This window comes from Mastomys coucha, unplaced genomic scaffold (assembly GCF_008632895.1).
Source record: "Mastomys coucha isolate ucsf_1 unplaced genomic scaffold, UCSF_Mcou_1 pScaffold2, whole genome shotgun sequence".
Classification (NCBI taxonomy): Eukaryota; Metazoa; Chordata; class Mammalia; order Rodentia; family Muridae; genus Mastomys; species Mastomys coucha.
This window is the reverse complement of record NW_022196902.1, coordinates 5,305,087-5,325,745: the sequence shown is the minus strand read 5'-3', so window position 1 is coordinate 5,325,745 and position 20,659 is coordinate 5,305,087. Positions and strand designations below refer to the sequence as shown.

Sequence of the window (20,659 nt, the reverse complement as noted above, 5' to 3'; positions counted from 1 at the left end):
TCGTAGGAGGGCACAGAACAGGGTGGGGACATGACACCACTTATTTGTCATTTCTGAAGACACACAGACTAATCAAGAAGAGAGGGTGAGGGGTACAGCATAAAAGGGTGGGAAAGGGATGTAGAAAAACTCCGTGCTTCGAGATTTCTTTGGGACCAGACACACTGTATGCATGAAGAAAATCGAAGTGAAGGAATATCATAATAAGGCCTTGGCAATAAACGCTTGCCCTGTGGTTCTGCCCCCATTTCCTAATTATACTCTCACAAAATCCTGATCCACAGAACTCTCTCCAAAATAACCTCCCAAAGAACACAGCAAATCCATACCAAAAGATAGAGTAAACCCTAAACTTTATATATATAAATTTTTAAAAAAAGGCAAGAAGACATCAACTATCGAAAAGCAGACTCGAAATGCGGCATCACTCCCATGTAGTCTTCTCCCTCGCTCGCCAATTCTGGGATCACTCTCCTCCTGCAGTTCCCAGGGGACCCGACAGTCTCTCGATGACTTGTTCGGAATCGTCCACAGGTAAGCAGGTCAGGCGAGACAGCCAACACAGAATGGTGGAGAAGCCGGAGTAAGGAGAGGATCGGTCCCCAGCTGGCAGATGGGGGAAAGACTGGGAAGCGCTCGCCTCAGTTCTCCTCGGGCTTGTCCGCCGGCGGACCGCTGGGCTGCAGCATTTTCTCCATCAGGTTGAAGCGCACGCGCGCTTTGCTCTCATTCTCAGCGATGGCGAAGTAGTTGAGGAGGTCGAAGTGACCCATGTAGGAGCAGTAGGAATCCCGGTGCTGGTTCACAAGCCATTCCCACTTGGTGGTGTCGGCGTGGCCCGTGCCGATGTACTTGGACTGCAGGTGCTCCAGCTGGCTGTGGATGGTGTACCGGTCCGTCATCTCGCCGCTCTGCTCTCAGGCTTCGAGGTCAGGACACAGACGAGAAGCTGCCGCTCGCGGCGTTCAAATGAGACGGACGCTGCCGCTTCCGCTGCCGCCGTCGCCACACAAGACCTTCGTGCTGGCGCGGGAGAAAGACGCTCCGGAGACGCAAGAATAAACTTCCCTTTCCCTAGGCGGAAGCAGAGGTGCAATCTGTCGCGGGATTGGAGTTGCCTAGGAAACAGTGGGCCGTCTCCTCACGGAGCCCGCCAACTTCGAGGAGTGTTGCATGATGGTCCGCGTAGTGGCTCTTGGGTGATCGCCTTCTAACCCGAGCGTTGCATTCTGGGACTTGTGGTCCAAAGAGTTTACTTTAGAGTTTTGTTTCGTTTTTGCCTGGGTTATGTAGGACAATGTCCAATGCCCTCAAGGGGTCATCCCACTGCTCCGGGATGCAAAGTAGGGGAAATCCAAGTGGGTTTCCACTGCAAGCAACCAGGAAAACTAACTTTTTTTTTTTTTCTTTTTGGTTTTTTTCGAGACAGGGTTTTCTGGGTAGCCCTGGCTGTCCTGGAACTCACTCTGTAGACAAGGCTGGCCTCGAACTCAGAAATCCGCCTGCCTCTGCCTCCCAAGTGCTGGGATTAAAGGCATGCGCCACCACCGCCCAGCGAAGACTAACTTTTGTACCTAGAAGCTAACGGGGTGGCATGGTTACCTTTTGGGCCCAGCTTTGTCTCTTAGGATTTGGGTACCGGGAAAAGTCTTTTGACCCTAGCTAGCTGCTTGGTGATCAGTGTCAGCACCAGTAGTCTCATTAATGGCTTCCACAACAAGATCCGGGCTCCAGTTTCTCAGCCCATTGAGTTGTTTGCCCTAGGTACTCAAAAGCTATTCCTTGAAGTCAGATGTGGCTCAAGACAAGAAAACCTCTCTTTCTCTTCACCTTGTCTTTTTCTGCAGATTACTTACTGCCTTATGTTGGGGTTTATGCACTTTCTCACATGTTACAAACAACTCAGAAAAGATAAGTGTACTTTTTTTTATGGTATCCCTTAAAGATACACGTACAGCCTGATGGAGATTGTACCCTCAAAAAAAAAATTTTTTTTTTTTTTTTTTTTTAAAGAATGGGGTAAGAGCAATCGCAGCCAAAGAGAATGGACAATGACAGACAATTTGAAAATACAGGAGTTTGGGGGTACTTTTGTTTATTTGGTGGTGGTGGGGTGGTGTCTGGCCCTGAGCTCACAGCAATCCTCCCGCCTTTGCCTTCTGAATGCTGGGATTAGAGACATGTACCACTCCCTCCAGTATTCATTCTTCTGTTTAAACTTTGTCATAATAAGCATCTTGCCAGACAGTGGTGGCGCACACCTTTAATTCCAGCACTTGGGAAGCAGAGGCAGGCAGATCTGTGAGTTGAAGGTCAGCCTGGTCTACCAAGCTAGTTCGAGGACAGCCAGGCCTACAGGGAAAAAGTCTGTCTCAAAAACTAAAACTAACCAACACCTAAGACTTGAACAACATAATACACATCTTATTCCTAAAATATAGAAATACCTGTGGATACACCATCCAGCCATACTATACCTTGCCTCCTATTATTTATTTTTTGAGAAAGGGCCTCAAATTCTCTGCACATGCTTCACACTTTGAAGCACTCCGTCAGAGGCTTAGTCACTGTGTCAGGCTTCCTTTTGCCCTTTGATTGGTTACGGTTTCACCGTCATTCTCCTTTGGTTTTGGTTTGCAGGGGATTTGTTGTTGTTTTGTTTTTTGGCTTTTTTTGTTTGTTTGTTTTGTTGGGTTTCTGAGACAGGGTCTTTCTGTGTAGTCCTGCCTGGCTGTCTTGGAACTCACTTTGTAGACCTCAAATTCACAGAGAGATCTGGCCTTAAATTCCTGTAGAGGTCTGACCTCAAAGTCACAGAGATCTGCCTGCCTCTGCCTCCCGAGTGCTGAGGTGAAAGGTGTGTGCCACCATCACCCTGCTGGTCTGTTGTAGTTCTGCTGATGTCCATTGTGGATTTAAATCTTTTGCTCATTTCTTTTCAGCCCCCCCCCTCCCATGTGCTTTCAGTCATAGTGTCCCATCACAGCAATAGGAACGGTTCGCAACTAAGATGAGTAGAATCCTCATGATAGTCTTCAGGAGAAAAATAAAACAAAAACTAGTGAGACTCCAGTGTTATTAAGAATGACTTAAGAATATGAAAATGTTACTGAAGGCAAAAGGCCTTAGGAAGAAGTCACACTCCTATGAATCCATTGAGAATCAGGGTGTCCCTTGCTAGCTCTGCCATAGCAAGAAACAATGGAGGGGCCTAAACAACAGGAATCTATTTCCTCCCAGTCGAGAAAAGGGAAGTTCAACAGCAAGATGCTGGGGTTGGTTATATTCCAAGGCCCCTCTGAGCTTGTACATGCTATCTTCTCTCTGAGTTCTGACATTCCTTCTATGCCTGTGTCTTAATGTCCCCTTCCATGACACCAGTCACACTGGATCAGGGCTCACTGGTGGGACTCTCATTTTACCTTAGTTATGTTTCTATTGCTATGATAAGGCAGAGTCTATTTGGGACTTACAATTTTAGAGCATTAGAGTCCATGACCATCAATGTGCAGAGTATAGTGGCAGGCATTTCTCTAGAGCAACACCAGAGAGCTCACATCTTGAGACACAGCTATGAGGCAGAGAAGGGGTGGGGAGAGGGAGGGAGGGAGAAGGGGAGAGAGAGAGGGGGAGGGGGAGGGAGGGGGAGAGAGGGGGAGTAATGAAATTCCAACTCTTTTTTTAAAAAAGATTTTTTTATTATTATAAATAAGTACACTGTAGTTGTCTTCAGACACACCAGAAGAGGGCATCCGATCTTATTACGGATGGTTGTAAGTCACCATGTGGTTGCTGTGATTTGAACTCAGGACCTTTGGGAGAGCAGTCAGTGCTCTTACTCGCTGAGCCATCTCACCAGCTGGAATCCCAATTCTTAAAAAACCCCTCAAAAATTATTCGTAAAATGTATTAGGCTTATAGATATAATAGAATTTTCTGATGAACTTAAAAGCTTGAAGAAAGAAAAGCAGTTTTGATCTGTAATTTTGATAAGTGGAGCAATAACTTTTATAACCTAAATAAATCGCTGAGTACTTTCTGTGTGTTCCCAAATGACTTTTAGATTTTGTTTTCCAGCAACAGGGTCTCACTCTACAGACTGGCCTGGAATTTGAATTACTCTTCCTGTCCCTGTCTTCTGAATCCTGGGATTACGGCTGAGAGTCACCATCCCAGTCCAAATGACATTTAAAATCATCCGAAACCCTCACATTTAACTTTGTCTGCTTTCAGATAATAGGAAAACAGCATAATTTTAATTAAAATTATATTAAATTTATAAAATAAATGGGGAAAATTATACCTATATTGTATTGAATTTTCTCACTAGTGTATAAAGAATATATCTTCATTTATTCATGTACTTTTAGAAGCTTTAAATTAATCTGTATATCTTTCTTCAGTCATCGTCCATCTTCTGCTAGATTTATGGGAGGGTGGCTACTGTGTCTATGTAATGGGTGGGTCTGATGCTGCTTGTATTCCAGTGCTAACCACTGGTCCCTCGAGATGTGGTTGCCCCTGACAAGCAGATCCTCACATACTCACTGATGTCATGGGAACCTTCTCTCTAATTTGACTGGTCAATAAAAGGCTGGAGCCTGTGATTGGACAGTGGAGGTAGGAAGGTGGGACTGGAGTTTCAAGTCGGGGTAGCTGGTAGAGAGAAAGAAAGAAGAGAAGGAAATGGAGGATGAAGAATTCACCATGGACCAGTACCACATGGCCAGGAGAAACGGCAGGGAACAAGGGACCTGTAGCTGGGGAATAAGTTAGTATAGCCTTAGACCTGCCCATTCTAGGCTTATGGGTTGTAAATAAAATACCTGGATTGTGTGTCTTTTATACAGGCTTGTCAGGGTAATAAATTCCTACTATATGTATATTTAAAGATGTTCTGTAAGAATCCTTGGGACCTGGAAACAAGTATTTGCACTCTTTAATACTTATTACTGATAAGGAATTTTTGTCTAGAATTTGTAACCTTAACAAGTATGCTCCACCTCTCTCTGGCTTGCCTGGAATTTCCTATGTAAACCTGGCTGGTGAGGAACTCACAGAGACCCACAAGCCCCAGGCTCCTGACTGCTGGTATTAAAAGCATATGGGACCATGGCCAGCCTTCCTTCTTTCTCTTCCTTCCTTCCTTCCTTCCTCCCTTCCTTTCCTTCTCTCTCTTTTTCTCTCTCCCTCCCCCCTCTGTCTCTTCCTCCCTTTCTCTCTTTTTCCTTCTTTCTCTCTTCCCTTCTCTCTCTCTTTTTCTTTCTTTCTTTCTTTCTTTCTTTCTTTCTTTCTTTCTCTCTCTCTCTCTTTCTTTCTTTCTTTCTTTCTTTCTTTCTTTCTTTCTTTCCTTCTTCTCTCTCTCCCTTCCTTTCTCTCTTCCCTTCTCTCTCTCTCTTTCTTCCTTTCTTTCTTTTTTCTCTCTCTGTCTCTTTCTTTCTTTTCTTCCTTCCTTCCTTCCTTCCTTCCTTCCTTCCTTCCTTCCTTCCTTCCTTCCTTCCTCCCTTCCTTTCTTTAGGTCTCCCTTTACAGCTACACGTTGTTCCTGTGGGCAGATGCATCATACTATAAATAGCCACCCTTTCATTGGTTGAATGTATGGTGTTTCCAACTCTGCAGTGACTATTCTCATACATGGGTATTATTTTATACATGTTTATGTATAGAGAGTTCTTCACAGGGGCATTAAACACAATTTAAACAAACAATTTTTATGAATATCCATGGAACACTCTAATCCAGTAAATCTCAATGACTTTCAACCGTGTGGTGCTGAAGAAATTATGTCCAAATTTTTTCATGGCTTAGAAAACCAAGGGTTTAAATGAAATATAAGTAAAGACGTTTCTTTTAGTGGAAGCTTATTTTAAATTTCATTTTTTACTACACTATTAAAGACTTTTACTATGTACAGGTGTTGCGGTAATGCTTGACACTAGGGGGCGCCAAGACAACACTTAAAGCAGGCGCACAGACTGGTGATTGAAAACATTTTTTTCCCCTTAATCAGGATCGTGTGCGTTATCCAACCAGAACAGGCCAGAAAAGTGCTAGTGACTGAGGTGCGGCAGGTCAGACTTTGGTTAGCTGAGTGTTTAACTTACATCATTGTTGTCATCGTACAACTATTACACCGAAGTTTGGAGTTTTATATTTAGTTAGACAGCGCGGTACTATGGGATTTCCGTGACAGTGGGATTATGAAACATAAGTCTCTTTCTTCATGAGTTTTGGTTTCAGGGAGTGTGTGTGTGTGTGTGTGTGTGTGTGTGTGTGTGTGTGTGTGTGCAGGGCTTGGTGGTGGAATGGGATTTGAACACTTGTACTCTTATACTTTAAGCAAAGGGATAAACAGGAGCCATAGGAATGGGGGAGGGGATGGGAGGCACTGAGAGGAGGGGATTAGGAGAAACATTCTGGAAGGTGCCACTTAACACATGTTACAGGTAAAAACAAGCCAATAATGACAGGAATTCTGGAAGAGCATTCCAGACATAGATCAAAAAAGCTCTGGAGTCAGAGGACTCTCAAAGTGTCCTCCTCAGAGGTTCTGAAATAGCTGGAGCACAGTGAGAGCTTGCCCCTAGAAGAGGTCAGAGATGGCAACAGAGGCCATTTCAGGCTGAAGGATGTAAAGCTGCAGTCAGTCCCCTTTCTCCTAAAAGTGGCTTTTCCTTGAGCACTGACTATCAGCATACACATTTAACACCTGCATGACGTCACTCATTTGTCTCTCTCATTAGAATACATGGTCCAGGAGGACAGGGACTCCATGATCTTAGCCCTTGCAATTTTTCTAAGCACTAGACATTTTTTAATGTGTTTACTAGAGCTTTAGGTCAGAAAGGAATTTGGAGGTGGAATGGCATACCCAGCCATGGCTCAACCACACTGGACCCTTCCCTGCCCATTCTCTGGACATTTTTCTCCAGCTTACATAAGTCTCTAGCAAAGCAATTTCAAGTCTCTACACTTCTGGATCAATGTCAGCCTCAAGGGTAGGAGGGGGTGGAGCGGACAGCCTCAACTAAGAGCCACAAGTTAACTGCATAATAAGTTGAGAAAATCATTCATTGTTAGGTATGTAAAAATATTCCAGGCAGAACCCTGTCCCTGGGGTCTTCAAGCACTGTAATTCCTTTGGTTTTGTTTTTTTGGTTTTTTTTTTGTTTGTTTGTTTTTCGAGACAGGGTTTCTCTGTGTAGCCTTGGCTGTCCTGGAACTCACTCTGTAGACCAGGCTAGCCTTGAACTCAGAAATCTGCCTGCCTCTGCCTCCCAAGTTCTGGGATTAAAGGCGTGCACCACCACCACCCGGCTTGGTTTTTGTTTTGCTTTGTTTATTTTTAAAAAAAATTGTTTTGCTGGGCAGTGGTGGCGCACGCCTTTAATCCCAGAACTTGGGAGGCAGAGGCAGGCAGATTTCTGAGTTTGAGGCCAGCCTGGTCTACAGAGTGAGTTCCAGGACAGCCAGGGATACACAGAGAAATCCTGTTTCGAAAAAAAAAATTGTTTTGAGACAAAGTCTCATGTAGCCCAGGCTATGTAAACAAGGGTAATTCTGAACTTCCCTTTGTTTTGAAAGACCCCTGGGGGAGACCCCCACTCAAATCTCGGGAGGACGTGCACCCAAGGAATCACAAGAGACCATCTTGATGTAATTACAAGAGGTATTTTTAATTTCAGGGCACTCTGGTTCGGCACCACACCTATCTCACGCAGGAGATAGTGGAGCCGACCACAAGGCTTGAAAGTTAGGGGTTTATATAGGGAAAAAGTCTGAGGGAACAAAGGGATCAGTGTGGCCATACATGATTGGCTAGTTCAAATATTAACTATTGCGTGCAGAACAGAGTGGAAAATTCCTAAAGTTGGTGTTAATCTGAGTCAACAAAGCATCTGACCTTAAACCATATCTGAGAGGACCAGATGGTCCATTACTTAGTGTCTGCCAGGCACGTCTTTGCAGGCCTGGGCCTTGGACATGTCCTCGTTTGCCTAGACATGTTTTCCTCTATGTTTATAGTTTTATGTCTTCTTGACCTGCCAGCTCTTATGATATCTAACAACTTGCTTGCTACTTCCCAGGCCTATGTGGGCCAGCTTGTCATGGATTCTTAGGCCCATAACTTTTCTTCCTAGTCAGCACAGGTCTAAAGCTTTAATTTTTCCTTTCAGTTTCAAGCATGGGAATGGGAGGCGTACCAGCCTGCCTTGTTCCCGGTATGGATCAAACCCAGGGTTTTGTACAACACTGGGCAAGCACTCTACTGAATGGACTACATCCTCAGCTCTGTCAAGTCCTTTCTTCTCTGCTTTTGTTTGGCTTCATTAGCCAAGGTGAACCTTGCACTTTGGTTTGATCATTTTACTGGCGATGTTCAGAAGGGCGGGAGCCTGCGGTTTTGCCTTGGCTTTACCAACACTCTGCTTTAAGAACAAGGTAAGTATTGGCTGTCTTCTGCATGTCTCACCCACCACTGCAGTACCCAATCACTACTAGCTGCACCTTTCTAAAAACTGCCACACTCTGCTCTCTACCCCACCAGCTGGTGCTTCAAACACGCGCAGCCCATTTTGAAACACGAGTCCCAAACCCAAATGCCCAATTCCTATTTACAAGCCTGGCTCCTCTCTCAGAAGGATGCTCTGCTGATGCTATGAGCAGGCACTGTACTCTGGGAAGTTCAGTGAGATGGGATGTTGATCTTAGGAGCTCAGAAAGACAGGCAGATAATGGGTACCCTTTCTTAGTGGCAAAGAATCTCATGGTCAGAAATTGTGTACTTGGTAACCAGGCTCTGCTCCCGAGTGTCATCTATGTCCTAAAATAGAACCTGTGACTCCATGCGGGGTTGATGTACCTACTCTCTCCTGAGTGTTCCACATATAAAGGCAGATGCATGAGCAGATATGGAGACAGTGGATGAAGTCACACTGCCTGCTCCACACTCAAACATCAGGTTTGGGAATAATCATGTTGTTGCTGAAGATGTTTGAAATAGTTAGACATAAAACATGCTCTAACAAATGTCTTGGGATTCAACTCTTAGAAGATGCTAATTGACTTGTAGTTTCAAGTTTAAGACAAGGCTGTGAACAAGGATGTGTGAGACATTCTAATAATTAAGAGAAATGGACTCAATAAATACCTAAGTTAAATTCGGACTTGTAAGGGCCTTTGATGAGATGTTCTGGAAGGCTTTTCTTATTAGGATTCTGTGCTTGCTTGGTCAACCATTTAAAATGGTAAAAATAAATTAAATATATTAAACCCATTAACCCAGTTTAAAATATTTAATGGTAGTTGCTAAAGATAAAAATCAATATAAGAAAGTAATAGTGTTTCTACATTTCAGGAATGAGAATATGAAACAGGCTACACATAAATGCATTTTTAATTTGTGAGAAATGTTCACTGAGAGACAGAAAAGCAATTTTTATAGACAATGAAAGAACAATTGTGTACCAATAAATAAATAAATACAAAGATGAGATTGGACTTGTCATTCAGTCGACATTCAAAAGTCAAGTCCAGGCTGAGATGAGATTGACCACACTGTCTATCACATTGTGATCATTCATTCAGGAGAATGTGACCCCGGACTGAAGGTTTTCTTAAAGATCTAGCTGTAAAAGGAGGAGGGTGACTGCCTGTCTTAGTTAGGGTTTCCATGATTGTGAAGAGACACCATGCCCATGGCAACGCTTATAAAGGACAACATTTAATTGGAGTTTGCAGGCTCAGAGGTTCAGTCCAGTATCATCATGGCGGAAAGTACGGCAGCTGGAGAAGGAGCTGAGAGTTCTACATCTTGTTCCAAAGGGAGCCAGGAGAAGACTGACTTCCAGGAAGCTAGGAGGAGGGTCTCAAAGCCCACCTCCACAGTGACACACTTCCACCAACAAGGCCACGCCTCCTAATAGTGCCACTCCTAGAGTCAAGTAGATTCAAAGCACCACAGTAACTTTAATTGTAAAATTTAATTTTGTGTAAGCAGAAGCCTGTTGTTTATCAACAAATGCCTCTTACTTTACACATTGTATGAGTTTTTACATCACCATTCCAAGTAGGTTTCAGTGTGGCATTTTCATAGATGGCCCCTCCCCTACTGCTTCTCTCATCTGGCTGCACCAATCCTGCTGTTCCCCTTCCTCCTCTAAAAGTCCTCGCTGTGCTTTCATATCACATGGGTGTCATTACCCGCTCCGCCCTCCCATCATCTTTCCCCATTGGCCTCCCATAAGATCTATTCCTTTTCTCTTCTCCACAAGCCCTTTCTAGAATTATGGTGTCACACTCGCCCACATGCACACACAGCATGTACGAGTGTGTACAAACACACACACACACACACATACACACACACACACACACACACACACACACACACACACACACACACACGCATGCACGCACACTCACTCATGTATGCGCGCTTCCCTAACTGGTTGAGTTTGTTAGCTTCACCTCGCCCACACTCAGCACAATGATCTCTCGTTCCAGCCACTTTTCTGTAAATGCTATAGTTTCGGTTTCCTTTTCAGAAAAATGAAGTTTCATTGTATATCTCTGCCACATTTTCATTACCCTCTCATCTGCTGATGGATGTCTAGGCTGCTTCCACTTCTTAGCTGATGTACAGCACTAGACAAACGTGCAAGTTTCTCCACAGTGAGGTACAGAGACCTCAGGGTATGTGCATGGGAGGTGGTTCTCTGTTTAGCTGGTTGAGAACCTTTGCATTGGCTCCCTCCATGCCCGTACCACCAGCGGTGTGCAAGGGTTGCCTTGTACTCTCCTCTCCACACCCTCACCAGCATTTGCTGTTGCTTGTTTCCTTGATAAGCATTTTGACTGTGTGAGCCATCTCACACTTGCCCTCCCAGGAGAGCTTTTCCTAATGGCTAAGATGTGATTATTAGCTATTTGTGTTTCTTCATTTGAAAACTATCTATTATAGTCATATTTATTAGCCCGTGTATTGATTAGATGGCTTGATTTTTTTGTTTTTGTTTTGGTGATTATTATTATTATTATTATTATTATTATTATTATTATTATTATTATTACAGTTCCCTATATAGATAGTAATCTCTCGTCAGATGCATAGTTGCTAGAATTTTCTCTATTGTATGCTCAACTTTCAGTCTGATCAGTGTTTCCTTTGTCATGCATAAACTTTTAATATCGTGTAATGCTACTTGTCAATTCTTGGGATTATTCCCTTCACTACTGAAATCCTTTTTAGAAAATCCTTATTTAATTCTCTGTCTTGAAGCACTTTTCCTTTTTCATCTTTAACTAATTTTTGTGCAGCATCAAATACATGGATCTAGTTTTATTCTTTTTACATGTGCCATCTAGTTTTGCATCGCTATTGAGCAGGCTGTCTTTGTCCTATGTATATGCGCCTGTATGCAAATACATTAAGATGTATTTATCTTGTACATATTTGTTGTGTGGTTTTTATATATTGACAAAAATAAGTGATTGTAGCTGCACACATTTACTTCTGGGTCCTCCTTTCTATTCTGATGGTCCATATGTCTGTTTTTGTGCCGGAGCCATGCTGTTCTTGTTACTATAGCTCTGTAATATAATTTTAGAGCAAGCCTAGTGGTATCTCCAGCATTTCCCTTTTTCACTTAGGGTTGTTTTTATCCTGTTAGGTAGGTAGGTAGGGGTCCTCAAGAATCCTCCAAACTTTTGTTCTCCCAGGCTAGAGGCTCTTCTTTCCTCCCAGAGAAATGTTTCACTTTGGAGGGACATGCCACACAGCCCTTGTGTGGACACTAGTCCTGCAAAAGCATCTTCATCACCACCTATAACCTAGAGAGGAAAGAAGCCCTTGACATCAATGGCACTGATGCCCCAACCAGCAAGCCCCTTATTGTCTTGACACATGGAATCCTTTATATTCTTCAAAGATCATAATTAGCTAAATTTTTCAGGTGTGTGTGTGTCCCTGGTTACCAACTGCGGATTTGAACCCTTTCCTAGAGATTGTATGAGGCAATTAAATCTGACATAATGACAGATTGTCTTCAAGTTGCCACTCATAGGTACCTATGAGGGTGAGTGAGTGAGTGGGTGAGTGAGTGAGTGAGTGAGTGATCTGCAGGCACAGTTGGTATGCTCCACCCTACTCGTCCCAGTACCTTGGTTTAGAATTCTCTAGATTTACTTCCAGGTGCACTCTCTCTTGCCTGTTGTTTTAGTTAGGGTTTTACTTCTGTGAACAAACACCATGACCAAGGTAATTCTTATAAGGACATTTAATTGGAGCTGGCTTACAGGTTCAGAGTTTCAGTCCATTACCATTAAGGCGGGAGCATGGCAGCATCCAGGCAGGCATGGTGCAGGAGGAGCTGAGAGTTCTACATCTTCATCTGAAGGCTGCTAGCAGAATACTGACTTCCAGGCAGCTAGGACAAGGATATTAACACCCACACCTATAGTGACACACCTACTCCAACAAGCCCACACTTCCCAGCAGTGCCACTCCCTGGGCCGAGCATATACAAACCATCACACCTGTGTTAATTGTTTCTTTCTCTTTAACTTTCTATTGATTCTTCTTGTGAGTTTCACATCATGCACCCCAGTCCTGCTCATCTCCCTTCATCTTCTCATATCCACCCCCCTTGCAACTTCATCCCTAAAAAAAATAATTTTTAAAATCTAATCATGGAAGCTGTAGTGTGTCACAGAGTGTCCCACAGTATTTCCCTCTGTCCATACATCTTCACTTGCACAATGTTCATTGCAATGAGTCATTGGCCTGGTTCGAGGTCTCTGACTTCAGCAACACCATCAATATTGGATCCTCATTGGAACCCCTCCTAGTTATCTTGTTGTTGCCCTGCACCATGGAGAGCCTGCAGCTTTGGATCAGCAGCACTGGCCCTTTCATGCATCACAACCATTTGTAAAAGATATAGATTTTGGGGGTAGACAACTTAGAGCCCTGGATCTGGGCTTGGGTGGGAGCTGAGCTGGTCAGCCAGTCCACCCTGGGATGAGCTCTCTGGCAAGGCTCTGACTAGGCCAGCCAGTGTTGTCACCATCAAACAGCAGGAGGCAGGGTCAGCTCTCCTGATCTCCTGCCCTCCAGGCCAGCTCTGCCACCCAGGCCTCTGGAGCCAGTTCCACTGTGTATCACCCAGTCAAGGCACAGGGCCCACTCTCCCAAGTGCTGCAGCCTGTGAGGGTCTGGCTCACTGGTGCCTTTCACTATCAGGACCAGCTCCATTGTGAAGTCCAAGCAAGGTGCAAGGCCCATTCTCCTGGGTGCTGCAGTCCAGTGAGGAGCAAAGGCAGTTCCGCACAGGTCTTGGGCATCCATGTGATCCCTGACAGCTACCCTGACCATAATATGTTGAGGTTTGCTCTGTTGCTGTGTATTGTAATACTGACTTCCGTGTCCCAGTTGCAAGATCTAGTGGCAAACCTTGCTCCCTAACTTAAAACTCTTCGTTGAATAAAAATGGCTACAGCCAATTCCTAGAGGGAATAGAAGTAGGCAGGTTTTCAGTTACCAGGTTGGGGGTCACAGGTAGAGAGGAGGCCACCATGAAAGATGGATCATGAGCTCATGGCCAGGAGAAGTAGCAAGTATTTGGGGTACACTGCTGGAGAAACAGACACTCTAGCAGTTAGGAAAGTAGATTAGGGGTTACTCCCCAGTAATTGTCAAAGCCAAATGAAATGACCATAGTCTGAATGTTATCCATCTGTAAGCTAGATGGGAGTAAGTTTAAATTGGTTCAACAACAATAACATGAGCCATGAACATCAACACTCATGATCCTCAGTGGCAGCTCGGGTTGGGACCTCACTATGACCCCATATGGTGGAACTAGCCACTCACAACAGACTAATAATCCTCTCTGTCCTCGAGAGTCCAGTTCCATCTCTCTCTTCATTATGCTCAAGCTGCACCACTTCTCTTTCTCTCCCATCCGTCCACCATATACTTACATACTGCGGTGGCTCCTGCTATAGGCTGACCACTCGGTGGGCTCCTGGGTGATATCCTCTGGCAATGATGTGCCATGTGCTGGAGGTCAGCTGTGGCATCTGGGTCAACAGGTCTCCGTCTGTCTTCCTCCTCCCACCACTGTGTGGTGGTAGGGCAGGCTCTGTGTGTCTTCCTCCTCCCACCACTGTGTGGTGGTAGGCGGAGCTCTGTGTGTCTTCCTCCTCCCACTACTGTGTGGTGGTAGGCGGGGCTCTGTGTGTCTTCCTCCTCCCACTACTGTGTGGTGGTAGGCGGGACTCTGTGTGTCTTCCTCCTCCCACTACTGTGTGGTGGTAGGCTGGGCTCTGTGTGTCTGGCCTGCCTGTGACATGGGGCAGGTCTATGAGTGTCTTTCCCTGCCTGCACTGTGTGGCATTTTGTGGCATGGCAGAACCTAGGTCCTGTCTGTCTTCCTCTTCCCGCACTGTGGTGCCTGGATTTTATTTTATTTTTATGAGTCCTAGGTATAAAACGGTTTCGGCCATCAAGCCAGGTGTCAAGCTAGGATGAAGAAAAGACTGCCAACTGCTCTACCCCTGACCATAAAAGGTATCTTATGCATCCATTCCCAGGGGGAATTATTTCTTCTTGAAATAATCTCTCTGTGTAGCCCTGGCTATCCTGTAACTCATTATGTAGATCAGGCTGCCCTTGAGCTCATAGAGATCTGCCTTCTCCTCCAGAGTGCTGAGATTAAAGGCATGTACCACCACACTGGGCAATTATTTTCATTATTGATCTCACCAAATATGTAATAGAAACAATTTAAGAGGAATTTCATTTATTTTGCTCACAGTTTTGTTGCAGGATATTTTATCACACTGTGAACCCTGAGATTATGTTATTTACAGGGGGAAAAAAAACAACCTTTTTCTATGGTGTGGCTCAACCCTTAGCACACACACTTAATCCCAAACAATGAAGGTAAAGTTGGTTTAAAGAAGGATGTTTGAAAATGATGTCTATTTGAGTGGCAGGCAAAGTGACTGCCACTCAAATAGACATCAAAGGAAGTTTTGACAGAATAGGATATGCCCAAATCTCATGTGAAGAGACAGGAAAGGGAAGCTCCTTAAGGGAGCAATGCAAAGGAAGAGAAAGGAAGAAGTGGAGGCAGTTTTACTGGGACAGTTGTACAGGTTGCTTAGAGTGAATAAGCTAGACACAGAAAAAGACAGAACAAGCTAGAGAATGAGAAGCCAGAAGATTAGAATATATCACCAAAGTTAGTATGAGGCCAAGCAGAGCAATTCAGGAGAGGCCCAGAGAGAGAAGCCAGACTGAGTCAGTCAGCTTGGAGAGGAATTTGAGTCAGAACAGCTGAGTTGAACCAGCCAGCCAGAGCTCAGAAAGAACTAAAAAGGGTGAGCTTATTCAGCAGTAAGTCTCAGAGGCTGAAAAACGTCCAGGCCTAGATTAGATTGTATGGAGGCAGTAAGCCTCGGAGACAACAATGACCTACAGGAAAATAAAAGATACTTTTACATGGTTTTAGAGAACTTTATACTCCATGGTAACTTGGTTTCATGTACATCATGGTGGTGAGACGGAGTCAAGGTGATTCACATTATGGTCAATAGAAAGCAAAGAGGAGGTACTGAGGGGATGACTCAGTAGTTAGGAATACTGGCTGCTCTTCTGGACATTTGGGATTTGATTCTCAGAAACTGCTCAGTGGCCCTCAACCATCTGTAACTCTCGCTCCAAAGGATTAGACTCTTCTGGCCTCTACAGGCGCTGTGCACACATTGTGTGCAAAAAAGCATGCAAGCAGCACATCCAAACACATAAAAAAACAAACAACAAAGGATCCAGAAAGGCCAAGGATAACCAAGAAGAATCCGCCCCCACCCACAGTGACCTCCCTCCAGCCAGATGCTACCTCCTAAAAGTTTCAGAACCTCCAAAATAGCAGGTGTGGCTAATCATTTGAAATGTTTCTCTGGGAGAGATGTTTCATATTCAAACTGTAACGTCACCAATTCTCAATAGCACCATGCTATAGTAACAGTGTTATACAGAACCTTTCATTTCTTCTTTCTCTCTTTTCTTTTTCTTCTCTGTCTCCTCCCTCTTCATCTTCTCCTTCCTCTCTCTTCTTCCTCCTCCTCTTTCTTCTTCTTCTTCTTCTTCTTCTTCTTCTTCTTCTTCTTCTTCTTCTTCTTCTTCTTCTTCTTCTTCTCCTTCTCCTTCTCCTTCTCCTTCTCCTTCTCCTTCTCCTTCTTCTTCTTCTTCTTCTTCATCATCATCATCTTCTTCTTCCTCTCTTTTCTTCCTCCTCTTTCTTCTTCCTCCTCTTTCTTCTTCTTCTTCTTCTTCTTCTTCTTCTTCTTCTTCCTCTCTCTCTCTCTCTCTCTCTCTCTCTCTCTCTCTCTCTCTCTCACACACACACACACACACACACACAGAGGTTCTTCAAGACAGAGTTTCTCTGTGGAGGTCCTCAGACTCTCACTCCTGGCTTTAATGTGCAGATTAGTGTATCCGAATCTCAAATATTTCTCTCCTCAGTACATTGGTGGCATTAAGCAGTTGTCTTTCAATTTGCAGTCCACAGTTGCTGCCTCGCCCATAATCCTCAAACTGTGAGGTTATGCACTAGCTTGTGTACCTCTGTCCTTATGCCATCAATCTTACCACAGACATCAGCAGCCCCATCCCCGCAGCTCTACCAGCCCTCCCCTTACCAGCAGAGATGAGGTACTCACTGCAGTTGGGCCTGTGAGTGAGTAGACTTGAAGACCCTCATTCTGGAGGCATCTGCTTAGAATTATTTCATGGCCCTGTTGTCTTAGGCTGAGCCTTCTAGCAGCAACACTGGAGACAAGGACTGACCACGATATAGAGACCTGAACTCTCAGAATAAAGGCCTCATGGAAAGCTCAGGGCAGAGGGAAGCAAGGGCTTAGGCTGGTGGCTCTCAACTTGCCCAATGCTGCCACCATCTAGTACAGTTCCTCATGTCCTGGGTGACCCTCAGTCATAGCATTATTTTTGTGCTACTTCATAACTGCAATTTTTCTACCAGTATGAATTATAATGTAAATATTTGGGAGGGAATAGAGGTTTAGATAAAGGGGTCTCGATCCACAGGCTGAGAACTTCTGGCTTAGGCAAACTTAGGAAGAAGAAAGCGGGCTCAGTAGGAGATTAACTTTAACTTGTGGAAGAGAAGTCCTAGCATTTAGTCACACACACACACACACACACACACACACACCGTGACTCTGGTAGGATTTGAATTTGGGGCAAAGTGGTGCTTCTTCAGTTGGGGGCCACCTCTGGACTAAAGGGCAGAGGTTGGTTGATTTGCAACCAGGATTTTTAAAAGTTGGGGCTGGTGAGATGGCTCTGTGGGTAAGAGCACCGATTGCTTTTCCAAAGGTCATGAGTTCAAATCCCAGCAACCACATGGTGACTCACAACCACCCGTAATGAGATCTGATGACCTCTTCTGGCTCATCTGAAGACAGCTACAGTGTACTTGTGTATAATAATAAATAAATCTTTGGGCTGGAGCAGCCGGAGGGAGCAGGGACTGAGCAAGTAGAGTTGACCGGAGAGAGGAGAGGTCCTAAAAATTCAATTCCCAACAACCACATGAAGGCTCACCACCATTTGTTCAGCTACAGTGTACCCATATACATAAAATAAATAAATAAATCTTTAAAAAAAAATCTCCTTTTTGCCTTGGTCACTCACTCATCTGCGCAAATACCACAGTGCTTTACAATCTGAATGTTTGCATCCCGCCCAGATGCCTCAGTGGAGCGCTAATCCACAAAGTGATCCTCCTCAGAGGTGGATCTCAGGGAAGTGATCAGACCATGAGAGTAGAGCCGTCAAAAGTTCAGCTCTCACATGCTGCCTCCGCCTACCGAGTGCTGGAACTGCAAGGGGTACAACAGCAGGCCTGGCCTAAAGAACAGATTGTCTGCTCTTGTTTATTTCAGTTATGGAGATCAAACTGAGGCCTTCCTCATATCGGATAACACTTCGTGCTGAACCGCTTCTCCAGGTTTTTCAGTTTGCATGTGCATATGTATGTACATGTGTGTAAACGTGCACACTCCCATTCACGTGTTCGAACACAAGAGTGTATGTCACAGGGCACATTTGAAGGTCAGATGACAACCTCTGGTGTGGGTCGCCAGCTTACACTTTGTTTGAGACAGGATCAAACAGTCCAAACAAAGAAATTTGAGAATGCTGTTTGTGCTTCTGCTGTGTACAGCAGACCTGCTGGGTCACAAGCATGCACAGATTCAACCATCTCTATCTCCCACCTCCCTGTAGACACTAGAAGACAATAGCACACCTTTTACATGGGCTCTGGTGATTTGAACTTGGGTCGTAGTGTTTAGCAGAAAGCATCTGTTATTCACTGAGCCTTTTCATCCAGATGTTGTTGTTACTGCTGCTGCTCCTCCTCCTCTTCCTCTTCCTCCTTCTCCTCCTCCTCTTCTTCCTCCTCCTCTTCCTCCTTCTCCTCCTCCTCCTCTTCTTCCTCCTCTTCCTCCTCCTCCTTCTCCTCCTCCTCTTCCTCCTCCTCCTCCTCCTCCTCCTCCTCCTCCTCCTCCTCCTCCTCCTCCTCCTCCTCCTCCTCCTCTTCCTCAGATTCATCAAGGTGCCCACACCAACCTCCAGCTTATTCTCTTCCTGAGAATAAGTCTAAGTAGCTGGCATTGCTACTGTGCCTCCTCACACCTGACTCCCAACCCCCTTTTCTATTTTAAGATTCAGCCAGAGTGATGTGCTCCTGAGCTCAGATCTGTGCTCCAATTCTTATCACACAACAAACACCAAGTGGAAAAGATTATTGTGCAATCAGCTGAGAAGAACTGTGGATGGAGAGGTCACAGAGGGCACTCCAGAAGGACCAACTAAGGACATACATTCACAAGGGGGTTGACAAGAAGCCCTGTTCCTGAGGAAGAGGTGTCTTTACAAGGCCTATAATTTCTCTCTTAACATCATTTTTAATTTACGTGTATGGGTGTTTGGCCTGCATGTGTGTCTAGGTACTACTTGTACCCCCTTGAACTGACTCTGATGGAGACCAGAAGAGGGTATTGTATTCCTTGAATCTCAAGTTAGAAATACCATTTGGGTACTGGGAATCAAACCTGGGTCCTTCAGAAGAACAGCCATTTTTGCTAACCACTAACCCATCTTCCAACCCCAACTGCCAGTAACTTCTTTATTGGGAATTTATTATTTATTTCAAACACTGTAGTTAAAATTTCCTGTCTGAACTTAATGGGGAGCCCATGAAACTGGCCAATATAGATGGAAGATGAATATAGGAAAGGTGTGGTCATGTTTCAGAGTACAGGAAATTCCATGTCCAAGCTATTTTCATTTCTCCCTGCTAGTACAAGAAACTTAGCAGCAATTAAGACTATTCTTTTTTTTTCTTCTGATTTCCATGCAGAGCTGTGAGTTTAAAATAGAATGTTAAATAGCGTAAGTGACACAGTAAATGTCCCAGCAAGTGTTTGAGAGAGATAAGTTTTAACACTTCTGCTAAAAATTGAAAAGCTGTCACTTCCGAGTTGGAGCTGAAAATAGTCATTGCTTACAAGTTGTTCTTTCTGATGCAAATGCGTGTCACCCTTTGTGTTACACCAATGTGTAAACATTGCATATTAATGCCTGTAGCCTTAGAACTGCATGACGAAAGATGCTCGCTTGTTGGTAACGCATTTAATCTACTTTAAATGAATGCCATCTCCGCAGAGACCTGACTTGCTTCTTCCTTGCCTTCCGTGAATTCAAGGCTCCCATACCAATTCTACTTAATAAATATGTATGGTGCAACTTTTAGCTAAAAATTCAAAAACCAGACAGTCCCCAGACTAGACAGGTGAAGGTGGATATGTTAAGCTCTGTGCAGAGTATAATGTGATTGTAGCTCTGAATATGATGATCGCACACTGTAATCAGAGCAGGGGTAGATTAATTTTAATATATTCGATTAAAAGAAAAGTTGTTTATGGGATGGCCTAATATAGGGTTAGAAGAGGTAGCTCACATCAGGAGGCTGAAGCATGAGGATTTTTAATAAGTTCAAAGCCAGGCTGGGCTATAGAACAAAAACAAAGTCACAGAAGCAGATGTCAGATGGCCATGGAAATAGTTTTGATGGGAAGTAAAGCTACATTTTAAAAGGCTTTGAGTAGCTGGGCAGCGTAGACATGACTGCTCTACATCTCCCAGTTCCCCCTTTTCTCATGTTGATTGCTTATATTCCACCCCCAATGTCAACTTCTCTTAGCATCTTCCTACTTGAACTGAAGATAAATCACAGTCTGCCTGCCTCCCAGGTAAGTGGCTCTGTGTGTTTACATTTGGGTCAGCAAATAAAATTGGAATGCTACTTCGTGACAATCACGGGAGAGATTTGCCATTCTTTAGGTTTTGTTTTGTTTTGTTTTGTTTTCTGATGGTTGGAATGTGACCAAGACGATAAGCATCTTGGAAGCATGGAGCTGGCTCAGGTATGGAAGCCAAACGTGGAAAGACAGCCAGGTAGCAGGATTCTGACTCTCTGCCATCTGGCTCCTCTAACCAAACCTGAGCTGCTTCCCTCAGAAATGCCTGCCTGCCTTCCTTCCTTCCTTCCTCCCTCCCTCC

At 44.4% G+C, this 20,659-nt stretch overlaps 1 protein-coding gene across 1 annotated transcript; it reads right to left on the bottom strand.

The window, feature by feature from the left end:
• Positions 1-334: 334 nt before the first annotated feature.
• Positions 335-1,131, bottom strand: Sf3b5 (splicing factor 3b subunit 5). The gene has a single exon (XM_031380407.1). The coding sequence runs from the start codon at positions 900-902 to the stop codon at positions 642-644; it is 261 nt and encodes an 86-aa protein (XP_031236267.1). The 5' UTR covers positions 903-1,131; the 3' UTR covers positions 335-641.
• Between the last annotated feature and the right edge of the window lie 19,528 nt (positions 1,132-20,659).